Source organism: Haliotis rubra, unplaced genomic scaffold, assembly GCF_003918875.1.
Source record: "Haliotis rubra isolate DU_JTF1 unplaced genomic scaffold, ASM391887v1 Scf133, whole genome shotgun sequence".
NCBI classification, from domain to species: Eukaryota; Metazoa; Mollusca; class Gastropoda; order Lepetellida; family Haliotidae; genus Haliotis; species Haliotis rubra.
Window position 1 is genome coordinate 1,421,540 of NW_025765259.1, and position 25,858 is coordinate 1,447,397.

Below are 25,858 nucleotides of genomic sequence, written 5' to 3' on the forward strand. Positions count from 1 at the left end.
CCATGATATTTGGGCAATACAGGACATATCTCATGATATTTGGGCAAAACAGGAGATATCCCATGATGTTTGGGCAATACAGGATATATTCCATGATGTTTGGGCAATACAGGATATATCTCATGATATTTGGGCAAAACAGGAGATATCCCATGATGTTTGGGCAATACAGAATAAATCTCATGATATTTGGGCAATACAGGAGATATCCCATGATGTTTGGGCAATACAGGATATCTCTCATATATTTTTGGGCAATACAGGATATATCTCATGATATTTGGGCAATACAGGATATATCCCATGATGTTTGGGCAATACAGGATATATCTCATCATGATATTTGGGCAATACAGGACATATCTCATGATATTTGGGTAATACAGGATATATCCCATGATATTTGGGCAATACAGGACATATCTCATGATATTTGGGCAAAACAGGATATATCCCATGATGTTTGGGCAATACAGGATTTATCTCATGATATTTTTGCAATACAGGACATATCCCATGATGTTTGGGCAATACAGGATTTATCTCATGATGTTTGGGGAATACAGTTTGGGCAATACAGGATATCTCATGATATTTTTGCAATACAGGACATATCTCATGATGTTTGGGCAATACAAGACATATCCCATGATGTTTGGGCAATACAGGATTTATCCCATGATATTTTTGCAATACAGGACATATCCCATGATGTTTGGGCAATACAGGATTTATCTCATGATGTTTGGGCAATACAGGATTTATCTCATGATATTTTTGCAATACAGGACATATCCCATGATGTTTGGGCAATACAGGACATATCTCATGATGTTTGGGCAATACAGGATTTATCTCATGATATTTTTGCAATACAGGACATATCCCATGATGTTTGGGCAATACAGGATTTATCTCATGATATTTGGGCAATACAGGGATATATCTCATGATATTTTTTGCAATACAGGACATATCCCATGATGTTTGGGCAATACAGGATTTATCTCATGATGTTTGGGCAATACAGGATTTATCTCATGATATTTTTGCAATACAGGACATATCCCATGATGTTTGGGCAATACAGGATATATCCCATGATGTTTGGGCAATACAGGATTTATCTCATGATATTTTTGCAATACAGGATATATCTCATGATGTTTGGGCAATACAGGATATATCCCATGATGTTTGGGCAATACAGGATATATCTCATGATGTTTGGGCAATACAGGATATATCTCATGATATTTGGGCATGATATTTGGGCAATACAGGATATATCTCATGATATTTGGGCAATACAGGATTTATCTCATGATGTTTGGGCAATACAGGATTTATCTCATGATGTTTGGGCAATACAGGATATATCTCATGATGTTTGGGCAATACAGGATATATCTCATGATGTTTGGGCAATACAGGATTTATCTCATGATATTTGGGCAATACAGGATATATCCCATGATATTTGGGCAATACAGGATATATCTCATGATGTTTGGGCAATACAGGATATATCCCATGATATTTGGGCAATACAGAACATATCTCATGATATTTGGGCAATACAGGATATATCCCATGATGTTTGGGCAATACAGGATTTATCTCATGATATACTCAACTAATCAATAAGACTGATGTGCATCATATGTGTTGAAGACCCTTCTGTCCTCAATGAAATATGATCTAACACCAATACTGAATCTTCCCTGAGTGACATGTTGGAACTTGACAGATGAAACACAGCCGCTGTCTGTTCACAACCTCTCCATTTCCTTTCCCTTTGTCCATTGTATAAACTGACACTGCTTCTATTGTCAGCACAATCCACACAAACCACAAGTGAAACCTCAATGTCTTATCCAATGTACTTCATTGCAGGTTTGGATTTCAATTAAAATAATTTCTCTTCAGGAAAACAGTTTTTCAGAATGTTATTTCCCAAAGAGCAATAATTATATATTGGCTGATGATCCTAAAATACGACAAGATATGAACCTGAATTAAGTATGCCATATCTCACAAACACATGGGCAGGACATACCAGTAGAACACATGGACAGGACATACCAGTAGAACCCATTGACAGGACATACCAGTAGAACACAGGGACAGGACATACCAGTAGAACACATGGACAGGACATACCAGTAGAACACATGGACAGGACATACAAGAAGAACACAATGGCAGGACATACCAGTAGAACACATGGACAGGACATACCAGTAGAACACAGGGACAGGACATACCAGTAGAACACATGGGCAGGACAGGGTTATCTTGTTCTCATATTAGGAACTATTCTTTCAGAGAGGAAAGTATATTTTCCAGATCAAGTTTGAAAGTCTGACCTTGTTGAACCATTGTTGAAAAATACAATTGGTAGCTCTGTAGCTCCTTCAGAATCAAAGCCCTAACTAAGACCGACTGAACTTGAAACCCAAAAGTCCTTCTGAATCAAGCACTTGCCAAACATTGCTGCCAGATTGAGCTGGAGTCTTACACATCTATTCTTTCTTCAACATCCTCATCTATTCCAGACAAGCTGCACAACGCACTGATGTGGATAAAAGTTCATTTGTAGCATCCTGAGGGATGAAGAAGCAGCGATGACGTCATGCTGTACATCTCCATCACACCCAGCCAGACATCTCACACCCTTAACACAACCGCATCATTGAAACACCTCACTTGATTTCAGTGTCATTTAGCCACGAACAGTTTTTGGTCTTCTTACAATTATCTGCATGGATTCATTTCTACAGTTGTTTGGCCCACAACAACATTTAATATTTGTTTATTTTTTGACAGGATGGATGAGTCTCTGTTCTGGATAACTAGCCATGAGTGTTCTAAATGATAATGGCTTCATCGAACTGCTTGACTTGTGACCTTTGGACATAATGGCCATCCTTGACAACCTGGTTGGCAGCAGGTTATCATACCCCAATGTCAAGGACGTTCCAAGTATCCTTATTTGAGCCACTGGATTGTCTGTTTCAGATTCCATGAGCTACACACCACTGTGATATTGCGTGAATATTACTTAGTTTGGCAGAAAAGAACACAACTTCCAACAATATTGCAATGTCAGCACTAATACTCATCTCCTGAGATCTTGAAGCTGAGCCAAGGATTGATCTGAATGTGCATGGATGAAGAACGCCCAGTGACGCATTACCTGTGTGAGAATGAGACACATCGCCAGCTCAAATCAGAATGACAGAGCAATTAAATCTTAGTGGGGTTAATGACCTCAGGCCCCTGGCAATATCATTGCATGGTGGCTTCACGGTACAATATTCCAGCTTCATCATGGTGGCAAGTGGATGATTGCCTGAGGAAAAACTCACATCGATGGAGGGCTATCATGCTAGTGTAAGATACTGCAGACCTAGTCAGCTCTCACAACAAGCATGGGTCACTGTGGACCTAGTCAGCTCTCACAACAAGCATGGGTCACTGAGGACCTAGTCAGCTCTCACAAGCATAGGTCACTGAGGACCTACTCGGCTCTCACAAGCATGGGTCACTGAGGACCTAGTCAGCTCTTACAACAAGCATGGGTCACTGAGGACCTAGTCAGCTCTCACAACAAGCATAGGTCACTGAGGAGCTCTCACAAGCATGGGTCCTACCTCGGCTCTCACAAGCATGGGTCACTGAGGACCTACTCGGCTCTCACAAGCATGGGTCACTGAGGACCTAGTAAGCTCTCACAAGCATGGGTCACTGAGGACATAGTCAGCTCTCACAACAAGCACGGGTCACTGAGGACCTAGTCAGCTCTCACAACAATCACAGTTCACTGAGGACCTAGTCAGCTCTCACAACAAGCACGGGTCACTGAGGACCTAGTCAGCTCTCACAACAAGCACGGGTCACTGAGGACCTAGTCAGCTCTCACAACAAGCACGGGCCACTGAGGACCTATTCTACCAGGAAATCAAACGTGAGCTATACAGGGACAGTGGCCTTGTCTGTCTTAGGAACTCTTAGACTATAACATGTGTGGTTATACTTATGCAAAATAACAAACAAAGCACAATAACCATATTTCATACCATATCTCGCTGCAACTCTATCTCCACATTGACACTGTGTGACACTCTCTCCAGCAACATGTCTGCCATCAAACAGAGACACAGCAGACATATTCCGCTGGCCTCTAGATTTGGCCTGAGGGCAACATGTTCCCCTAGTTAACCAATTGACTGTGACTCCCCAGGAATGTCCACATTGCAGACTGTCCTTCAGCCTGTCAGCAACTCCCTAGGGAGCTGGGGAAGGAAGCTGGGTCCCAGACCCTAGCATACACACAAGCAGTGGCAGGCAGTACTTGCAATATGCTGAATATGTACATTTTTACAATTAGACTGGCAAATGTAAAACAAGGTTCAATGACATTCAAACATTCTACTGACATATGAAATGAATTAGTATGTGCAGTTAAATCACCTCTTCAATCAGTACATTCTTATTCACAGTTCATGAAGCAGGGTGATAACATACTCATATTTGCAGCTCATACACTTTTAATAGTATTGGTTTTCATTAAATCCAGGAGTGAATATAAGCATTGCTCTCTGAGTTAGATGTGTCCTGATGGCCATTCAATAATTCAACCTCATGTTCAAGTTGAAAGCCCCAAACTACACACAGTGAAGGGTATTACTGCTTTCTGATTAGTTTAACAACCCAAAGATGGACTCACTCACACTCACAGTACAGAACATACCCACGAACTTGGGCTCACCGAATACAGAACATACCCACAAACTTGGGCTCACCCAGTACAGAACATACCCACAAACTTGGGCTCACCCAGTACAGAACATACCCACAAACTTGGGCTCACCCAGTACAGAACATACCCACAATCTTGGGCTCACCCAGTACAGAACATGGAGATTCTATATACCCACCATCTTGGGCTCACCCAGTACAGAACATAGAGATTCTATATACCCACCATCTTGGGCTCACCCAGTACAGAACATAGAGATTCTATATACCCACCATCTTGGGCTCACCCAGTACAGAACATAGAGATTCTATATACCCACCATCTTGGGCTCATCCAGTACAGAACATAGAGATTCTATATACCCACCATCTTGGGCTCACCCAGTACAGAACATAGAGATTCTATATACCCACCATCTTGGGCTCACCCAGTACAGAACCACCATCTTGGGCTCACCCAGTACAGAACATAGAGATTCTATATACCCACCATCTTGGGCTCACCCAGTACAGAACATAGAGATTCTATATACCTACCATCTTGGGCTCACCCAGTACAGAACATAGAGATTCTATATACCCACCATCTTGGGCTCATCCAGTACAGAACATAGAGATTCTATATACCCACCATCTTGGGCTCACCCAGTACAGAACATAGAGATTCTATATACCTACCATCTTGGGCTCACCCAGTACAGAACATAGAGATTCTATATACCCACCATCTTGGGCTCACCCAGTACAGAACATAGAGATTCTATATACCCACCATCTTGGGGAACATAGAGATTCTATATACCCACCATCTTGGGCTCACCCAGTACAGAACATGGGACCCACCATCTTGGGTACAGAACATAGAGATTCTATATACCCACCATCTTGGGCTCATCCAGTACAGAACATAGAGATTCTATATACCCACCATCTTGGGCTCACCCAGTACAGAACATAGAGATTCTATATACCCACCATCTTGGGCTCACCCAGTACAGAACATAGAGATTCTATATACCCACCATCTTGGGCTCACCCAGTACAGAACATACCCACCATCTTGGGCTTTACACAACTGACACTGATAGACCCCAATTATTTCTCCTCTGACATTTCAAATAAATGACTGCAAGAACTCAGGAAATTTTCCACCTGACTTTTAACATTCAAATCACAAATCAATTTTAACTGATCATTTGTAAGTCATAAAAGCAGTATCTACAACCAAATTGGAATCAAATTTGAAAATGACAGCACTAAAGAACTGGGACAAAATACCACATTCTTGAGCATGACATGTAGTTTGATTTCTCATAAAAATGCAGTCAATGTTTTTTTGAGCATTTGGTTAAAATGCTTGTCTGGCATCTCCCCATAAAGACATAAATATATTTTGTGAGATGACTCCCGAGTGGAGTCTTCCCGCCTGCAAGACATCCCCCGGATGAAGATACTGATGAAGACAAGGACCCAGTCCCAACAGCAATGATCATAAAAACTTTACGTCATCCCAGAAGACCTATGAACAAAATTGTTCTAGAGGAAGAGCATGGGTTTTCAGTCTCCTACGTACCACAGGTACCATCAGTGATACTTTTTATTCACAATTTCATGCAAAATGTGATGTAATCTTTAACATGAATGAGTAAGCAAGCCGGCCACCGAGCAAATGAACGCACGGACAGACACACAAATGGAAGCATGAACAAACACACACAGAGACAAATAAATTCAGCAGAAAAAGTTCTATCATCAAAAAAATTGGTCAACCCTGTTTTCATGAATTGGATTATCTTCATAACGGCAAAAATGAATCTCAATAAGGCATGCATGTTTCCCTGAGTTGACAAACGTTTCATTGAACATTCATGCTTGATATGCTCCAGGATGTTCACAACTCAATCAAGTCTTCAATGACAAAAACCAAAAGGGCATGGTAAACATTCCTAACCCAGTCAAAAGATAAGTCATTGCCAACAAATTGTGAAACAGAATCCTGAGAAGTAAGCATGTTTTCTAACATGTGTTGTGAGAGATGGAAAGTCATGGTCCCAGGTGTGCTAGTTCTTGTGTCCTAGTGGACAAGTGCGGACCTGGATGGTGCAGCAAGGCCGGCCGGCCTCCACACACAGTGTCAGTACTCCAGGCAACATCGAGCACAATAGATCAGCCACAATTGTTTCAGGTCGGGTTACACGTGAGACGAGAAAGCATTCAGTCAAAACACAAAACAAATTCAATCATTTTCAGTGACAAACAACTTTCATTCAGATCATGAAATCAATTTTTTTTTTAATTTTGCAAGTGGTATATATAAAACAATTAATTTAAATTTATGCAAATTCATACATATTTCTCTTTTTGGAATAATATTCATATTTTTATGAGTCTAAAATTTGGTTCGGGTTCTCATCTGCCTCCATAAGGAAATCTTTTTTGTGTCAGGTGTCTCGACACATACTTGCGTCAGTCGGTAAATTCCTTTTTAGGAATTATGACCCATGCATACAAAAGCAGAAATGCACCACGGACTTGAGAAGGATCCATCAAGTTGAAACTGGAGTTTGGAATACCATCTACAGACATAGTTTAGCTCATGGAGACAACATGAATCACTGAATACACATACTTGTACTCCAGGTGTGGCGTATAAAAACATTCAACCCATAATATCTCTTACAAATCTGACTGAAACATTTACTATTGTGAGCTATGAAGCTAAACAGGTTTTTGTTGGTACAATATATTTGTCTGCCTCTTAGAGGTATGAAGACTTATTTGGCTGTCAAGGTTTGTATCTCAAAATGTAAATAATTTCAGTTGAGTGATTGGGAGCAAGTGGCATAAGATCATAGGACATCTTGCTGTTCAAGCAGACAAGCCAGTCAACTCATGTGTTAGTAAGGAAGTAAGTTTAATATAGAACAAACTTTATGGATAACAACTTCTTTTATTCGTGAGTGTGACATCTCGATACAGATTCTTGTACCGTTGTCGACCATCTACATTGTACTTCCCAACTTCTAATATGCCACTCAAAGAAGGAAGGAAGTTTGCCTTAAAGTGACAAGAGTTACATAATCAGTGTTATTCTAACCCACAATTATCAGATTCTGGTGACAGAACCACCCAGGGCTGCCCTTATTGCAGCATCTAAGTAGATAGAGACCTGTGCCTTTGAAGGCCAAAACAAGCAAACAACATAGCAAGCAATGGCAGCTTCACTTGAAGACAGCCTACGACAACTAACACAACTCCTTACAATGAGATGAATGAATCACTCCAACCTCCAAATCCTGAACAGTAAATACTAAATAAGCATTTCAGCCCACGTGTACACTACAAACATTGTCGTACATTCCCGCCACCACACCTGGGACCTACTACCACACATCAGTATTCCTCTCACCTCCACTACACCCAGTAAATGAGGTCTGAATAGAATCAGAGAAAACCAGTCACTCCTCCCTGCAACTGTTAAATCATCTTAGCTGGGCGCTTTCTTCCTTTCTTTTCTTTTTAAGTTGATTATCTCCCTTGAAAGCCATCCCAGGAAAGAAGTTGCACTACCATTTCCCTGAGCCTCATCAACAGTTTGTGAACAGTCGTACTGAAGGTGTTCTTTTACATGCTTCAAAATACTGACAGAATATGTACTCTGCCATTACAAAGGAAGTTTTGTTTTCACAGCTAAAACATTTTACTTAGATAAATTGAATGAGGACTCTTATACTTCCCAGTCTCTGAAATCGATCACATTGGAAACCCTTCCACTTTATGTAAACAAAAATACATTTAAGTGAAAGAGACATAAAAATTGGCAAATACTTCTTTTACCAATGATAAATGTCACGATTTGAAAGTTGTTACTCCAGATAAGTAGCTGGAGAACTCTCATCCTGACCAGAGGAGGAATAGAGGAAGCACTTATCTCTGTTACCAAACATTTCACTTCACAATGGTTAACATTATGCTTATTTAACAAACAAAAACCCTTTTTCAGATGGTTGTTGAATTGTTGTAAATCACAGAGTATTTAAATCATTGGAAATCATACAAAACAAGTTTTTATTGCTGTGATTTGGTCCTGAAAATCTAAATACATTCTGAATCAAACACAAGAAATTATTTGTGTTTTCTTTCAGATATTGTTTCATTTTATGACAAGAAGACAAAGTCATCAATATCCCCCGCAATGGCAAAATACTCTTCATGATTATGTCTACGAGTTATGATTATGTCAAATGTTTAGGTGTGTATATAGAAAAGTGGAAGAAGAGTATTGAAAGGTTTTTAAAGTTCTGCTCCGGAAAAGAGCACTACCACCAATTCAGGCTAAGTCAAACTTGTTGCCATGGAAAAGCCAAAAATATTTTATTCAGAATTCCAAAACTACCAAAAGGCACCAGTACACCACCAGATCTATCTATGTGCCAAGTTTGGTGAAGAAATAGTGAACGGTTTTAGAGTTCAGCTCCAGAAAAGAGCACTACCACTAATTTCATTCTAAGTCGAACTTGTTGCCACGGAAAAGCCAAAAATATTTTATTCAGAATTCCAAAACTACCAAAAGGCACCAGTACACCACCAGATCTATCTATGTGCCAAGTTTGGTGAAGAAATAGTGAACGGTTTTAGAGTTCAGCTCCGGAAAAGAGCACTACCACTAATTTCATTCTAAGTGGAACTTGTTGCCATGGAAACGCCAAAAATGTTTTATTCAGAATTCCAAAACTACCAAAAGGCACCAGTACTCCACCAGATCTTTCTATGTGCCAAGTTTGGTTAAGAAATATTGAACAGTTTTAGAGTTCTGCTCCGGAAAAGACAAAAGTGCAAGGACGGAAGGACGGACGCCACGCACGCACGCACGGACGGACGGAGTCCATTTTAATACCCCCCTGCAAAACGTGTTGCAGGGGATAAAAAAGCAGTTCCACATCTGTACATGATATCAAATCTTCTAAAAAGGTTTTGATTTTCATTTGAAAAGCTGCCGATTTCACTGGATTGCTGATTGACCATCACTGCCAAGGAATGTACATATACAAAACATTCATACCCATATAAGTTGAAGATATTGAACTGACCATTGAACTGACCATCACTGATTGACCATCACTGCCAAGGAATGTAAATATACAAAACTTTCATACCCATATAAGTTGAAGATATTGAACTGACCATCACTGATTGACCATCACTGCCAAGGAATGTAAATATACAAAACCTTCATACCCATATAAGTTGAAGATATTGAACTGACCATCACTGATTGACCATAACTGCCAAGGAATGTCATATACAACACTTTCATACCTATATAAGTTGAAGATATTGAACTGACCATCACTGATTGACCATCACTGCCAAGGAATGTAAATATACAAAACTTTCATACCCATATAATTTGAAGATATTGAACTGACCATCACTGATTGACCATCACTGCCAAGGAATGTACATATACAAAACATTCACACCTACATATAAGTTGAAGATATTGAACTGACCATTGCTGATTGACCATCACTGTCAAAGGAATGTACATATACAACACTTTCACCTACCGTTGAAGACATTGAACTGACCAATGCTGATTGACCACAGGAAACATATGAACTGACCATCACTGCCTAGGAATGTACATATACAAAACTTTCATACCTATATAAGTTGAAGATATTGAACTGACCATCGCTGATTGACCATCACTGCCAAGGAATGTACATACACAAAACTTTTATACTCATATAAGTTGAAGATATTGAACTGACCATTGCTGATTGACCATCACTGCCAAGGAATGTACATATGCAAAACATTCACACCTACATAAGTTGAAGACATTGAACTGACCATTGCTGATTGACCATCACTGCCAAGGAATGTAAATATACAAAACATTGAACTGACCATCACTGCCTAGGAATGTACATATACAAAACATTCATACCCATATAAGTTGAAGATATTGAACTGACCATCGCTGATTGACCATCACTGCCAAGGAATGTAAATATACAAAACATTGAACTGACCATCACTGCCTAGGAATGTACATATACAAAACATTCATACCCATATAAGTTGAAGATATTGAACTGACCATCGCTGATTGACCATCACTGCCAAGGAATGTACATATACAAAACATTCATACCCATATAAGTTGAAGATATTGAACTGACCATCTGCTGATTGACCATCACTGCCAAGGAAAGGAATGTACATATACAAAACATTCATATTGATATAAGTTGAAGATATTGAACTGACAAAACATTCATACCCATATAAGTTGAAGATTGACCATCACTGCCAAGGAATGTACATATACAAAACTTTCATACCCATATAAGTTGAAGATATTGAACTGACCATTGCTGATTGACCATTACTGCCAAGGAATGTACATATACAAAACTTTCATACCTATATAAGTTGAAGATATTGAACTGACCATCGCTGATTGACCCTCACTGCCAAGGAATGTACATACATAAAACTTTCATACCCATATAAGTTGAAGATATTGAACTGACCATTGCTGATTGACCATCACTGCCAAGGAATGTACATATACAAAACTTTCATACCCATATAAGTTGAAGATATTGAACTGACCATCACTGATTGACCATCACTGCCAAGGAATGTTCATATACAAAACATTCATACCCATATAAGTTGAAGACATTGAACTGACCATCGCTGATTGACCATCACTGCCTAGGAATGTACATATACAACACATTCATACCCATATAAGTTGAAGACATTGAACTGACCATCGCTGATTGACCATCACTGCCAAGGAATGTACTTATATAAAACATTCATACCCATATAAGTTGAAGATATTGAACTGACCATCGCTGATTGACCATCACTGCCAAGGAATGTACATATACAAAACATTCATACCTACATAAGTTGAAGACAATGAACTGCAATAAGGAAATGGGCTCAACCTAATCCCTCCCTCACGCTCTATGTACATTGACTGTACTTATCATACCTCACCCGCCTACACACAACACCATGGTCTACATGAGCCACAATTTATGTAATATTCACTGTAGAAACAGTTTAGACATGTCGTATATCAAACCTAGCAATGATAACATCATAAAATCAGTTGCGAGGGAAACAGCATTCAGTAGTGATCATAAATTCAATCACAGCTAAATCACTTTTATCAATTACTCAATACCCTATAGTACAGGGACTTCCTACCCACGAACAGTGACACCTCAACAAATTCTACTTGTCATGTTTATAGCAATCAAACAGGGTACCTGGACTAACATAAGACAAAACATTGTTCAATTTCAGTTTTAAAATTACATTACAGAAAAAATATATAGCATAGTTAGTATATTTAATAATCAATCTATCTTGTGCCTTAGAAACTAAAATGATGCATTAACAAACATTTACTAAGGAGATGACTACGGAGTGAGTCTCGGCAATCGGATGCTAACCACCACACAGATTCAGTACCCTTCACAGATTATTAAGCCAAAAGCCAAACATATCTCTACTTTTTCTCTAGATTACTTGTAGTCTAAAATACATCATCCATGATCAAAGTTTACACTTTAGGAATCTACCAGAATGCCGTTTGTAACATGTTTTCTTGTCAAGGGCAGCTACCCAGTATATCAATGTAAGTGGTTGACGATGTTCCCCACCCTGATGTAATCCTTCCCACCCTGATGTAATCCCCAACTACGTAATCTAACTAAGTAAACAACCACGGCCGCAGCTAAAACCGCCAGTGCCTTCATTGCTGCATGCACAGTTTCATCCTGACTGAGAAGACATGTTGAAGGTACATTACCGAGAAGATGCTTCGACAACCACCAAACATGACTTCCTGCTGGGAGAGGCGGATCACAACAATGTATGTTATCCTTGAAGAGGCCACCATGGTAATCATACCCAGCATATGGTGGCAGAGATATAAACCAGGAGACGAGGAACCAGCATCTGTGGGGAGCATCATCTGAGGGAACATCGCTATCACATTGCACTGACTCAATGTACATCTATCTCGCCACAGAGATCAGAGCTATGCTCCAGTGCCATAAAACGAAGAAACAGAAAAACCTGACTCTGAGTATTTTTAGAGGTAATAAGTTTATGATATACCCCAGCAAGATGGGAATACAGTGTGGAGCTAGGACAATAAGTTTATGATATACCCCAGCAAGATGGGAATACAGTGTGGAGCTAGGACAATAAGTTCATGATATACCCCAGCAAGATGGGAATACAGTGTGGAGCTAGGACAATAAGTTTATGATATACCCCAGCAAGATGGGAATACAGTGTGGAGCTAGGACAATAACGTTCTGCTGGTTTCCAGAGGGGTGTTTCAGGGCAGGGATGTGTTGACTGTTGAACTCATCTGAGTTTCTATGATATACACATACTGCATCTTGGAGTGGGTCACTAGGATCTACATGTGGCCCCAGTCTGTATCCCTGGAACAACATGTGACAGGTGACTCGGTACAGTGGGTGATGATACGTGTCATATCGCCCCGCTAGTGATACCCTCCAGTGCCTTCAGGTACATATCCCAAATAACATCCCAAATAACATCTCAAATAATATCTCAATCTAAGGATTCATGAACTTGAAGAGTAACTATGAAAGTTATGAGAGGGACCTCATGGCTATCATCCTAACGACTGTATGATATATTAAACATAGCACCAGTTGGTTGAATGGTAGCCACTACTTGGATAAGGAAACAGTGTCCGTCAGAGTTCATCTCATGTTGGTAGAAATGGCGGTAGAATTTTAAGTAGGAGTGTCCATATATGTTATCACTGATGAATGTTCCAGGCTAGTAAACATTCTTTGCTTGCATACAGTCCTGTGTAGTAAATATTCCAGGATAGTAAACATTCTGGCAAGTAAACATTTCAGGTTAAGTTCTTTAACTGAAATGGGACAGGAAAAAGGGCTGGCAAACGGTGACATGAAGAACCTCAAGGAAATCAATAACAACTCACAGAAATATACCGTGTGAGTGAGTGAGTGAGTGAGTGAGTGAGTGAGTGAGAGAATGTACAAACAATGTCACCGAGTTGACTGCAGAAATAAGGTTCTAACACTCATGAAACCTTATTTGGAATCAAACTCTGTCTTCAGAATGATGAACACACTCCTGCTTCCTGACACACTGCCCAAACTATGTGGATGAATACACACAAAATTCCGAAAACCAATAATACTCCATTTTGAGAACATTAATCAAGAGACATTTTCTGAAATAATTGATAGTTCCCACACAGCAATATTCACACAACACACACAACGAAAACCTCACAGTTTATTGGAGGGTCGCATGAGGTCAGCAGCAAAATGCCGTTCCACAACGTATCGATCTGCTCAAGTCCCTGGGGATCCAGCCATTGAATACATCAGCATCATAAACATTGCAGTGTTTCTTATGGCTGACTGCTGTGGGACAGACTAAGCCCTTTATACCACATCAATAAACACATTCCACTCTAGCATCGCCAAACTTCACCTACATCGTCCTGCTAATGCAACTGAAATCCTTGACTCATCCCAGAGCTTCAATTGATATTTTGATAATTGAGAATTTCACAAAGTGTAACTGATGCATGAGATTTGGTCAGGGCATCTTCCATATCACGGCACTAAATGTTTTCAGTTTAGTTCAAATCCACAGCCTCACTTAGATGCATGTCTCACAAAATGACTAAGGTCAAGGAAATTAAATAATGACAAGAGCTTTTCTACTTCATTTGGTTATCAAATCATAATTTAATCAATAGCATGTAAAAATACATGTCTCCCCTGGGACCACAATGCAAAGCAGATATGTCAACATCCTGTACAGTAGCAAGTCACATGGAGTGAAGCAAAGCTGTCTGTCAGCTGTCTGCGATATGGAATGTTATATTTCCTGTATTAGTGAGAGTGTACGCTAAATGTTAGGGTTTGGGTGTTCATGGCAGCTATCAATATTCCAGCTTGTAAATAGTTGAGTATGCTGAAGACAAACCAATGGTTGAAAGTGTAGCAGGGCATGGAGTCATCCCACAGGTGACATCCTTACTTTGTCAGCTTGCTGACTGGGTTAACCTCTTTGGTCATGTGGACAAGGCATCCGACTTCAGATCAGAAGGTCCATGGTTCGAATCCAAGAATGGTACTCAGAAATTGTATGGCGGCTACAAAAGCATGAGCAAGAATAAAGTAATTTGGGCATGATGACATGCAATCTGTCATACAGCCTGACCACCACTTGACTGACTGACTGAGTTTAGTTTTACGCGACGCTTTTAGCAATATTCCAGCAATATCACGGCGGGGGACACCAGAAATGGGCTTAACACATTGTGCCCATGTGGGGAATCGAACCCAGGTCTTCGGCGTGACAAGCCAACGCTTTAACCACTAGGCTACCCCAACGCCCTGACCACCACTTGAGGGTGCTCATGACAAACCTCCTGTTCATTGGAATCCCAACTGGACAATGTTTCAATAACATTTTGACCTGTTGCTTTTACCTGACCCTTCCACGAGGCATGTGATGTATGTTGTTTAGTCCCGTACTGACTTGAGACCAATCTTAGGCCACGCTTCTATACATAGCCGTGATACGCCAGAACCCACGAGGGCTCAGATGGCCCAACACAATCAATTTACTTAAATGAATCTTTCAAGAAATTCCATCACCCTTTCAACAATGTTCAAATGCCAAACATAGCTCTGTTTGAAAGAACAGGACAAATTACAATTCTCCCAAGATTTCCACCTTGATGAGCTAGCTGCTACATCCCGCCTAATCCCAGCAATGACATTCGTACACTCCCACTGCTGCCTAACACTTCACTTTCTACAAATATCTCAAACTGCCATACTGAATATGTCTCCAGTGTTTAAGAATGACATGTGCTGAAGAAGTCCTCATCATTTATTCAGCACCAGACTGATGCCCAAATTTTGCCAATTCTGTCCTTGAAGTGTAAGACGGGAGAGAATTTTATCAGAACCAGTAGAAAACAGAAGAGTGGGTAAGTATACATACACTGCTATAAGAATACTCCACCAATATTACCATGGGGACACAAACATGTGCCTCACACATTGTCCAATGTGGATTTCATGTGAAAGCTTTAACCCCGTCAAACCCACAAAACTGGAGACAACCATGGCACTTTTAAGCGAACACCACACCCACTCACCACAAACCCATGCCCGACATGACCCCGGTCTGGAAGTAGAACGTGAGATGTTTCAGCTAGGAAAGTGAGTGAATGTTACTTTAAGCCAGTCAGCAATATCCTGGCTACATCACATAACAATACAGTTTGAACCACATATTTCACAAAAGATTTACCTGCAAACATTATCCAACATTCACACTGACCTATAAAGAACTTTATGCTTTCTACTAAGTACAGATTGAGGTCTATCTCTACAATTCTTCCACAAATGTTTGGAGGCCAAGTAATGACCTAACATGGCAGTGTACCCACAACACAACTACATGTCTACACACCAAGCTACTGTGGTAAATATACATCCTGGATTGTCTCTCATTCAAATGATTTGTAAACTTGAATAGACTGTTCTGCTTTAAAATATACACTTTTTATAGAAATGCAATTTCTGAAACTGCAACAGCCACTGACAATTTACAGCAGAGTTGATAAATTAAACTTGAAAGGTAATCTGACATTTATAATGACACATGGTACATGTGTTTGTGAAAACAAATCCTCATTGCTTGTCACAATCCTTTTCTCATTTTCTAATTGTTTAAAATATGTAGTTGACAGTGTTGAAAATGGTTGTTAGAACACTATGATGGGTCATGAATGGTTTATTCTCAGGTGACATTTATCAGATAAGTTGCAGGGCTTGGAGCCAACTCCATGTTTAATACAGCTAGCACTAGTGAAGGTTTTGTCTCCTGTTTATAAGGCCTGAACTAATCCTTAGATCATATAGATCATCAATATTAAATAGCACAAATAATAACACAAATGTTGTATAGGACTGAGCATATAGTGTCGCATTGTACAGAATTACAAAACTTGAATTCAATTCCCCATTCAACAGCATAAATAGTTCAAATATAACCACACATTAGAATTATATTTCTTAAAGACCCTTAGGGATTTCAGACCTGTCACTCCCCTCCCTGTGGGGATCCTTACACCCTTAAGATATATTCTCTCAGTCAGACTCCATCTTGTGTATGTTCACTCTGTCCTGGACGTCAACCATAGTGAATCCACTACTAATCTATAGTATATGTCTACTGCACGTCATTTGATGAGCTGTCACTGTAAACATCAGAGTTTGATAAATCGACAAGCAGACAGCAGTGACCTTGCAATCAACTGACTCTACTATCACTGTCTGGACTAAGGCATGACAACACCCCCCATAATACTAGATATGTATAATAAGCAACATTCGTTTTAAGGTGACCTGTTTGTTGGACATTCTGCTCTCTATTTCCATACACTGTAAAACTATGGATTTAAACATCTACCACTGTAAAAGTGTAAGCAATGTTTGTGAAGGGATATATTCGATACACAAGTCTGCAATTTAAATATGATTACAAACAAAAGCAAGTTACATTTTCTTTTTTACATTTTTCTTGTGCTCAATGCATCCCAGAAAATATTTAGAATGAGAGAGTGAGTTCTGATGTGTCCATGGCTCTGCGCAAGTCTGCAGCCAAGACCTCACAAAACTCATCATGCTAATATAGATAACCCAATAAGCTCTATTATCTGCAGCTAAAATGGTAATTCAGTCCGCAAAAAATTCATTAAATATACATCCTGCTATTGTGTTTCCACAAGAACATACTGACTGTATTCTGGAAATACTTAATCGGCTTTTACCTTTGGATAAATGCCAACGTCTCCTTCTTCGCAGTCCTCAACCTTAAACACTCTGCCAATACTACCGTAATCCCCCTTCTGACAGTGATGAATGTTGTCACATGATCTACCTCAGGATATATACTTCGTAACCCACATCCTGGAACTTCAAACTTCAAAGATTTCCTACAGAAACTGACATTTACTTTGACATCACAGAATAGTTTCAATTATATATAAGTGTCTCCTGTATTTGTCTTAAATATGAATGTGTGTCAAATACCTACATGTCTCTCAGCTTGGACAGCAAGATGCTATCAAACCTACTTCAGTGAGACGCCGGATGAGTCAGGTTGATCCCCACAGTCACAAGTGTTTAGTGGCATCATGTAATGTCAGTTTCAACTTGAAGTGAGGCAGGTCTAAGATGCTCATCACTCTGGTGAAACCCTCATGAAATCGTGGTCATGCATGACGTGTTTAAAGAAGGCAACCTTGACATGTTTACTGGTAATACGGTTTCCCTGTAAACTCAACACTACTCCAGTAGTTATGCTTAATTCAGAGAAACTGCAGGCAAGATGATTTACCCGATGTTGCAGAGACTTCAAACGTAAAGAAAGATAATCAAGCAGTCTGGTATTGATTTGAACTGATGATGGAACAAGCCCCCCAAACTGAGAAAAGTACATCCACACTTTATCTGAGGAACTCAACTACCACTTAGCTAAATTGAGATCATTTCTCCAAAATATCCACAGAATGGTAAATCTATCTGCACGGTCCTTGCTGACATCTGAGTACAATTTGATTTGAAATGAAATATGTGTTATTTGTCACATCACTGCAGACTCACATCTAGTGTCTGAAATTGTTAAATTGTCCTTTAATATATAGAAGGATATCATGAGAATTTCAGCATTTCCCAGCAATACAGAAATCTTAACATTCCAAACCAGTGCACACTAGGTTAGGAATTAGTTATAGTTACTTGATAATAGACATTGTCTCAAGGTCTGTACAACAGACTATTCCTGTGACTGTCACTTCAGAAACCACATCCACCTTACTCATCGTGCTCCAGCAGAATCTAACTCTTTCCTCTCTCAGATGTACCCAAGATCCACCATCTAACTCTTTCCTCTCTCAGATGTACCCAAGATACACCATCTAACTCTTTCCTCTCTCAGATGTATTCAAGATACACCATCTAACTCTTTCCTCTCTCAGATGTACCCAAGATACACCATCAGCTACCCAGACCTACCATCAGCTACCCAGACCCGTCATCAGCTACCCAGACCCATCATCAGCTACTCACACCTACCATCAGCTACCCAGACCCACCATCAGCTACCCAGACCCACCATCAGCTACCCAGACCCAACGTCAGCTACCCACACCCACCGTCAGCTACCCACACCCACCATCAGCTACCCACACCCACCATCAGCTACCCAGACCCACCATCAGCTACCCAGACCCACCATCAGCTACCCAGACCCATCATCAGCTACCCCGACCCACCATCAGCTACCCAGACCCATCATCAGCTACCCAGACCCACCATCAGCTACCCAGACCCACCATCAGCTACTCACACCCACCATAAACTATCCACACTGACCAAGAGCTACCCAGACCCACAATAAATTAACCAGTCCCACAATAAATTAGCCAGACCCACAATAAGACCAAGCATAAACTACCAAAATCAGCTACCCAGACCCATTACCATCCTTTGTGACAGTTGACTGCTTCAAGCACCTGTTACAAGCACCTTCAGAACACTCAGTGACAGAACACTCAGTGACAGAATCATCACCAAGATGGTGATTGTCATCATCCACTGATCAGCACCACTGATGTGTCCAGTCACCCTGTCTGTCCTTCAGTCTCTATCTAAGTGAGTGAGTGAGTATGGTTTTATGCCGCTTTTAGCAATATTCCAGCAATATCACGGCGGGGGACACCAGTCTCTATCTAATGGCAACACACTTCCTGCCTCTACAGCAGTCACACATCACAGACTAAGTACAATTAGCATAACAAGTAACACATCAGTGATCTTACAACTACTGCCACTACACTGGTCACAGTCCACTGACTGCAGCTTCCACAGTTGGATGATTCACCTGCACCAAGTAACGTATTGGTCAATCGGTACCATCTAGCATACCCGGTTGTGAAGACGTCATTAGTAATACGTAAATCACTTCAGAAATCAACACTCTTTCAAACAATGAAGCAAATGACTTGTGGTCAAATGATGATTAAATAGCATGATCGAACTATGCTAAGCAAATAACGATCTCATGAGAATGATGGATCAATGATCAAATCAGAGGATCAACTGATCACACTGCAGGCAGTCAACAAGACCTCAAATGGTAGGTAATCAACAAAGGATCAAATGACTAATGAACAAATACTAAATGATCAAATGAATCACAAATGTCAGGTGCTCAACAGATATTCAAACAGATAATCATGTCAATAGTAACGGTTAATAGTCAAACAGCGCCCTTGCAGTTTGATCCTCAATCACCTCAACGTAAAAAGAAAAACCAGCTTAATCTTCAGGGGTCCTGATTGATTAAACTCACTTGGAGGTCTACCATCTACTACTCATAAATTGATCAAATCAATAAATCATAACATCATGACACATTGTTCATAATTCCAGGATTACTAAGATCTACAACCACCAAAACAACAAATACAAGCATGGTCCAATTTGTCCAATTTCGTCTCGGACAACAGCAAAACATTAGAGACCAATCTGTCACACGCTGTTAGCTCATTGACAGATTCATCATCAAATCAAGTAATTCATAATGGCCAATATTAGGATTGTGATCGGTAAACATGCTGGCTCATCAAAAATACATCAGATAGCATGATAATCCATGTATACCGCTACAGATCCAGTAATGATAACAATCAATAGCCAATCATACTTCCCAACAGCTGGAGGAGAATATAACAGCCACGTTTGTTATTTCAGTCTTTATTTTGCCACCCATACCACAAGTGCTCACAGACATGAAAACATCAGTTTGCTGCAAATGTGAGGATAATTACACCCTGACTGATACTTGGTGGTGTCAATGAAAATTAGAACTTAGGTTAGGTCTTCAAACTGTCCTTTCAACATTCTACACTGGTTGTAACATAAGACAACCTCTTCAAGTGAGCAACAAGGTGAGCACAACCAGATCTTGACCCGACTTAACTAAACTCTTGACTGAACTCATGCTCTGTTGGTCTATCCTTCATCACACAACAACTCTGACTGAACTCATGCTCTGTTGGTCTATCCTTCATCACACAACAACTCTGACTGAACTCATGCTCTGTTGGTCTATCCTTCATCACACAAGATGAACATTACTCTTGGGATGCACCTCGACAGAAATGAAACCAATGGTTAATGATAACGTCTACCCTGCCTCATTAACTGTCTGCCTGCCTGAATATATATCATATATACATTCAACTACAAACATAAAATGTTCTCGTTGAATTATTCATTCAGGACAACTTGACCGTCTGTCACAAATCCCTTCCCACAGACCGTGTGAACTGACACAGTAGCTCACACCTTCAGAAGGGGAAACTCTATTCAGTGTACTCAAATATCATATCCTACAAGCATATCATGCATCACAACACCTGCACCAGACATCAATATTATCAACAAACACTTGTTCCTGAGAGTAATATATTCATTCACCTCTAGTGTAGTGCAGATGGGAATTGCCGTCTTATTGAACACCATGATATGAAATCTGAGTAACACAGATATAGATTGTGAGCAATCTGCAAACATTTTGGGTTCCTAAAAGTTAATTCCAATGTCTAATGGTTTTTCATATTAGTTTTATCAGGTAAAGATAACATTTTCTATAATTTGGATGCTTTTTGAAAAGAAAGATATCAATAATTTTCATTATAAAAAATTGAGAGTTGTCTTTATAAACCTGACTGATACATGCAATCATATCCTCCCAACAATATTCCAGCAACATCACAGCGGGGGACACCAGAAATGGGCTTCACACATTGTACCCATGTGGGGAATCAAACCCGGGTCTTTGGCATGACGAGTGAACGCTTTAACCACTAGGCTACCCCACCACCCACTAACTTGAAATGATATCACTAAATACTATGTAAAACATAACTACTGGGGAAGGACTGGGAGCAGTGAGGATCCCCAACACTGGAGGAGCTGTCTATGTGTATCACCCTGGGACTGGGCAGTGAGGATCCCCAACACTGGAGGAACTGTCTATGTGTATCACCCTGGGACTGGGCAGTGAGGATCCCCAACACTGGAGGAGCTGTCTATGTGTATCACCCTGGGACTGGGCAGTGAGGATCCCCAACACTGGAGGAGCTGTCTATGTGTATCACCCTGGGACTGGGCAGTGAGGATCCCCAACACTGGAGGAGCTGTCTATGTGTATCACCCTGGGACTGGGCAGTGAGGATCCCCAACACTGGAGGAGCTGTCTATGTGTATCACCCTGGGACTGGGCAGTGAGGATCCCCAACACTGGAGGAGCTGTCTATGTGTATCACCCTGGGACTGGGCAGTGAGGGATCCCCAACACTGGGAGCTGTCTATGTGTATCACCCTGGGACTGGGCAGTGAGGATCCCCAACACTGGAGGAGCTGTCTATGTGTATCACCCTGGGACTGGGCAGTGAGGATCCCCAACACTGGAGGAACTGTCTATGTGTATCACCCTGGGACTGGGCAGTGAGGATCCCCAACACTGGAGGAGCTGTCTATGTGTATCACCCTGGGACTGGGCAGTGAGGATCCCCAACACTGGAGGAGCTGTCTATGTGTATCACCCTGGGACTGGGCAGTGAGGATCCCCAACACTGGAGGAGCTGTCTATGTGTATCACCCTGGGACTGGGCAGTGAGGATCCCCAACACTGGAGGAGCTGTCTATGTGTATCACCCTGGGACTGGGCAGTGAGGATCCCCAACACTGGAGGAGCTGTCTATGTGTATCACCCTGGGACTGGGCAGTGAGGATCCCCAACACTGGAGGAGCTGTCTATGTGTATCACCCTGGGACTGGGCAGTGAGGATCCCCAACACTGGAGGAACTGTCTATGTGTATCACCCTGGGAGCTTACATCCAGGCATGCTGTGTTGATACTGGCGGACATTCTCCACAGACTTCGGCAGACTCACATGCCAGACGGGCCAATATGGAGGACAGCTGGAACAATGGCTGCATTTCTCAGGTCAGAGAGCAGCAACAGTTGGTGGATCATTTACAATATATGGAATGCAGGTGAGCGAATGTTGAGAAGAGCCAGAGTAAGCAATACTCAAGCCATATACTGGCAGCCAGAAAATATCCATGACTGGCAACCAGTGCTTGACAGCATGGGCAGCGAGAGAAACTGATCCCAAAATACCTGCAAAAAGGTTCTTTAGGCAAGGTATTATAAGGACTAAAAGAAAAGTACAGTTTGTAAGGGTTATGCTAGATGTGATAACGCTGTTGGTGGACACCATCATTCCACTACAAGACTCAGCAAGGACAGAACATTTCACAATGATAACACTGTTGGTGGACACCATCATTCCACTACAAGACTCAGCAGCAAGGACAGACTAACGATAACGCTGTTGGTGGACACCATCATTCCACTCCACAGGATGATAACGATAACACTGTTGGTGGACACCATCATTCCACTACAAGACTCAGCAAGGACAGAACACTCCACAATGATAACGCTGTTGGTGGACACCATCATTCCACTACAAGACTCAGCAAGGACAGAACACTTCACAACGATAACGCTGTTGGTGGACATCATCATTCCACTACACAGCAAAGGACAGGAGGGACAGGCTGTTGGTGGACACCATCATTCCACTACAAGACTCAGCAAGGACAGAACACTCCACAACGATAACACTGTTGGTGGACACCATCATTCCACAAGACAAGACTCAGCAAGGACAGAAGCAAAGGACAGAACACTTCACAACGATAACACTGTTGGTGGACACCATCATTCCACTACAAGACTCAGCAAGGACAGAACACTCCACAACGATAACACTGTTGGTGGACACCATCATTCCACTACAAGACTCAGCAAGGACAGAACACTCCACAACGATAACACTGTTGGTGGACACCATCATTCCACTACAAGACTCAGCAAGGACAGAACACTACAAGACTCAGCAACGATAACACTGTTTGGTGGAACATTTCACTACAATGATAGAACACTCCACAACGATAACACTGTTGGTGGACACCATCATTCCACTACAAGACTCAGCAAGGACAGAACACTCACAACGATAACGCTGTTGGTGGACATCATCATTCCACTACAAGACTCAGCAAGGACAGAACACTCCACAACGATAAAGCTGTTGGTGGACACCATCATTCCACTACAAGGGTCAGCAAGGACAGAACACTTCACAACGATACGCTGTTGGTGGACACCATCGATTCCACTACAAGACTGTTGGTGATGTCAGCAAGTGCAAGGACAGACTGTTGGTGGACACCATCATTCCACCACTACAAACAAGGCTCAGCTGTTGGTGGAAGGACATAGGAATGTAAGTTTACTTGTGCCACCACGCTGTCATCCAGCATCTCAGCAAGGACATAGGAATGTCCCAAGTTTTGAGCAGCAGGGACCAACTCTCCCTTAAATCAAATTTGGCTGGGAGAATCCTTTATTGAGAAGAGTTGCATTTTAGGCTGGAAGATTAATCATGGCAAGCAGATCAGTCTTCATTCCTCAAGATCAATAGTTGTGGGCTTCAGGACATTTTGCTAAGACGAGTGTCGGGATTAGGCAACTCTTACCCTGACACTGATATTCCATATAAACACAATATATTATATATGTATTAACTGCCACCAGACAGTGATATTGCATATAAACACAATACATTGTATATGTATTAACTGCCACAGCTCACTGACTGACTGAGTATGGTTTTACGCCGCTTTTAGCAATATCATGGCAGGGGACACCAGAAATGGGCTTAACACATTGTACCCATGTGGGGATTCGAACCCGGGTCTTGGCGTGACGAGCCAACACTTGAACCATTAGGCTACCCCACCACCCCGCCACAGCTCAAAATCCCCATATAATAATCAGCATAATTTATACAGCAATCTTCCTGTGACTTAAGTTCCAGTTAACTGGCTATACATTCCTCAGATAACATACACTACTTCATTCAGAGAGCACCATCTCCTTTGTGAAGACATTTATTGATTTAAAAAATCATCCCCAACAAAATCAGCTAAATGAGACGTCAATGATAACATATTTAGTGCTGTCTTTCTTTCAGTTGAGGAAAGACAAACTGATTCTAAACAATGTTTAGATTGTGGAGTTTAGGTATCAGTTACTAGATATTCCAGAACATCCATGACTTCAACATGGCCCCAACGACTTCATGTTTTTGGACAAACACTGTGAAGGTTGCTAACTGTTCCAATTTTCCATTATCCATAATTGACTGCACAATCTATTGAATCTGCAATAAACAAACATTTCATGATCCTATAGATCCCTGTGGGGATCCCGGGTCAGACTAGGACCCCAGCAACCTAAACTGTTTGTGAGAGGATCAGGTGGTAGGCTCGGAGACTTGATGAATGTAAGTCTTGGTTCACTACACAGCACTGATCACTGGATTGTCTAGTCAATATGATTATTTACAAGTCACGAAGTGGGATACTGCTGAGGCGGCACTATACAACATGGACATCACAGACTGAATGTTTCAATAGAGTGAATGTTTCAATAGACTCAATAGACTGAATGTTTCAGGAACACAATTCCCTGGTTCAACAGCTACAACACACTGTTACGTTTGCATTGGAATACATCTCATATTGCCAATGAATACATTATTACTTTGTTCCATGACTTAATCACAACTGTCCAATCTGAGTTGTTATATTTCCTGGAGCAATGTAGTATAAAAATGAAATCTGGGAGACAGTAACAACCACTGAACGAGGTTCCCTAATGACGCACATATTTTCTCCAGCCGAGGGAGTGGTGGACTCTATGGAGGTGAATTCAAGGTTGTGGCCATCTAATCATTCTCACTACTACCCCCAACAGGTAACACTCACAAGACCATGCTGACCAATTCTAGAGGAAA

General features: G+C 41.0%; 2 protein-coding genes across 2 annotated transcripts in view; one reads left to right on the forward strand and one right to left on the reverse strand.

The window, feature by feature from the left end:
- The window catches only part of LOC124267709 (catenin delta-2-like), a 104,508-nt gene that overhangs the window by 64,795 nt on the left and 13,855 nt on the right, over nt 1–25,858 (reverse strand).
- LOC124267710 (leucine-rich repeat extensin-like protein 3) lies at nt 12,593–19,271 on the forward strand. Its single transcript, XM_046702693.1, has 3 exons — nt 12,593–12,673; nt 15,738–15,829; nt 18,890–19,271. The coding sequence occupies exons 1-3, from the start codon at nt 12,593–12,595 to the stop codon at nt 19,269–19,271; spliced, it is 555 nt and encodes a 184-aa protein (XP_046558649.1).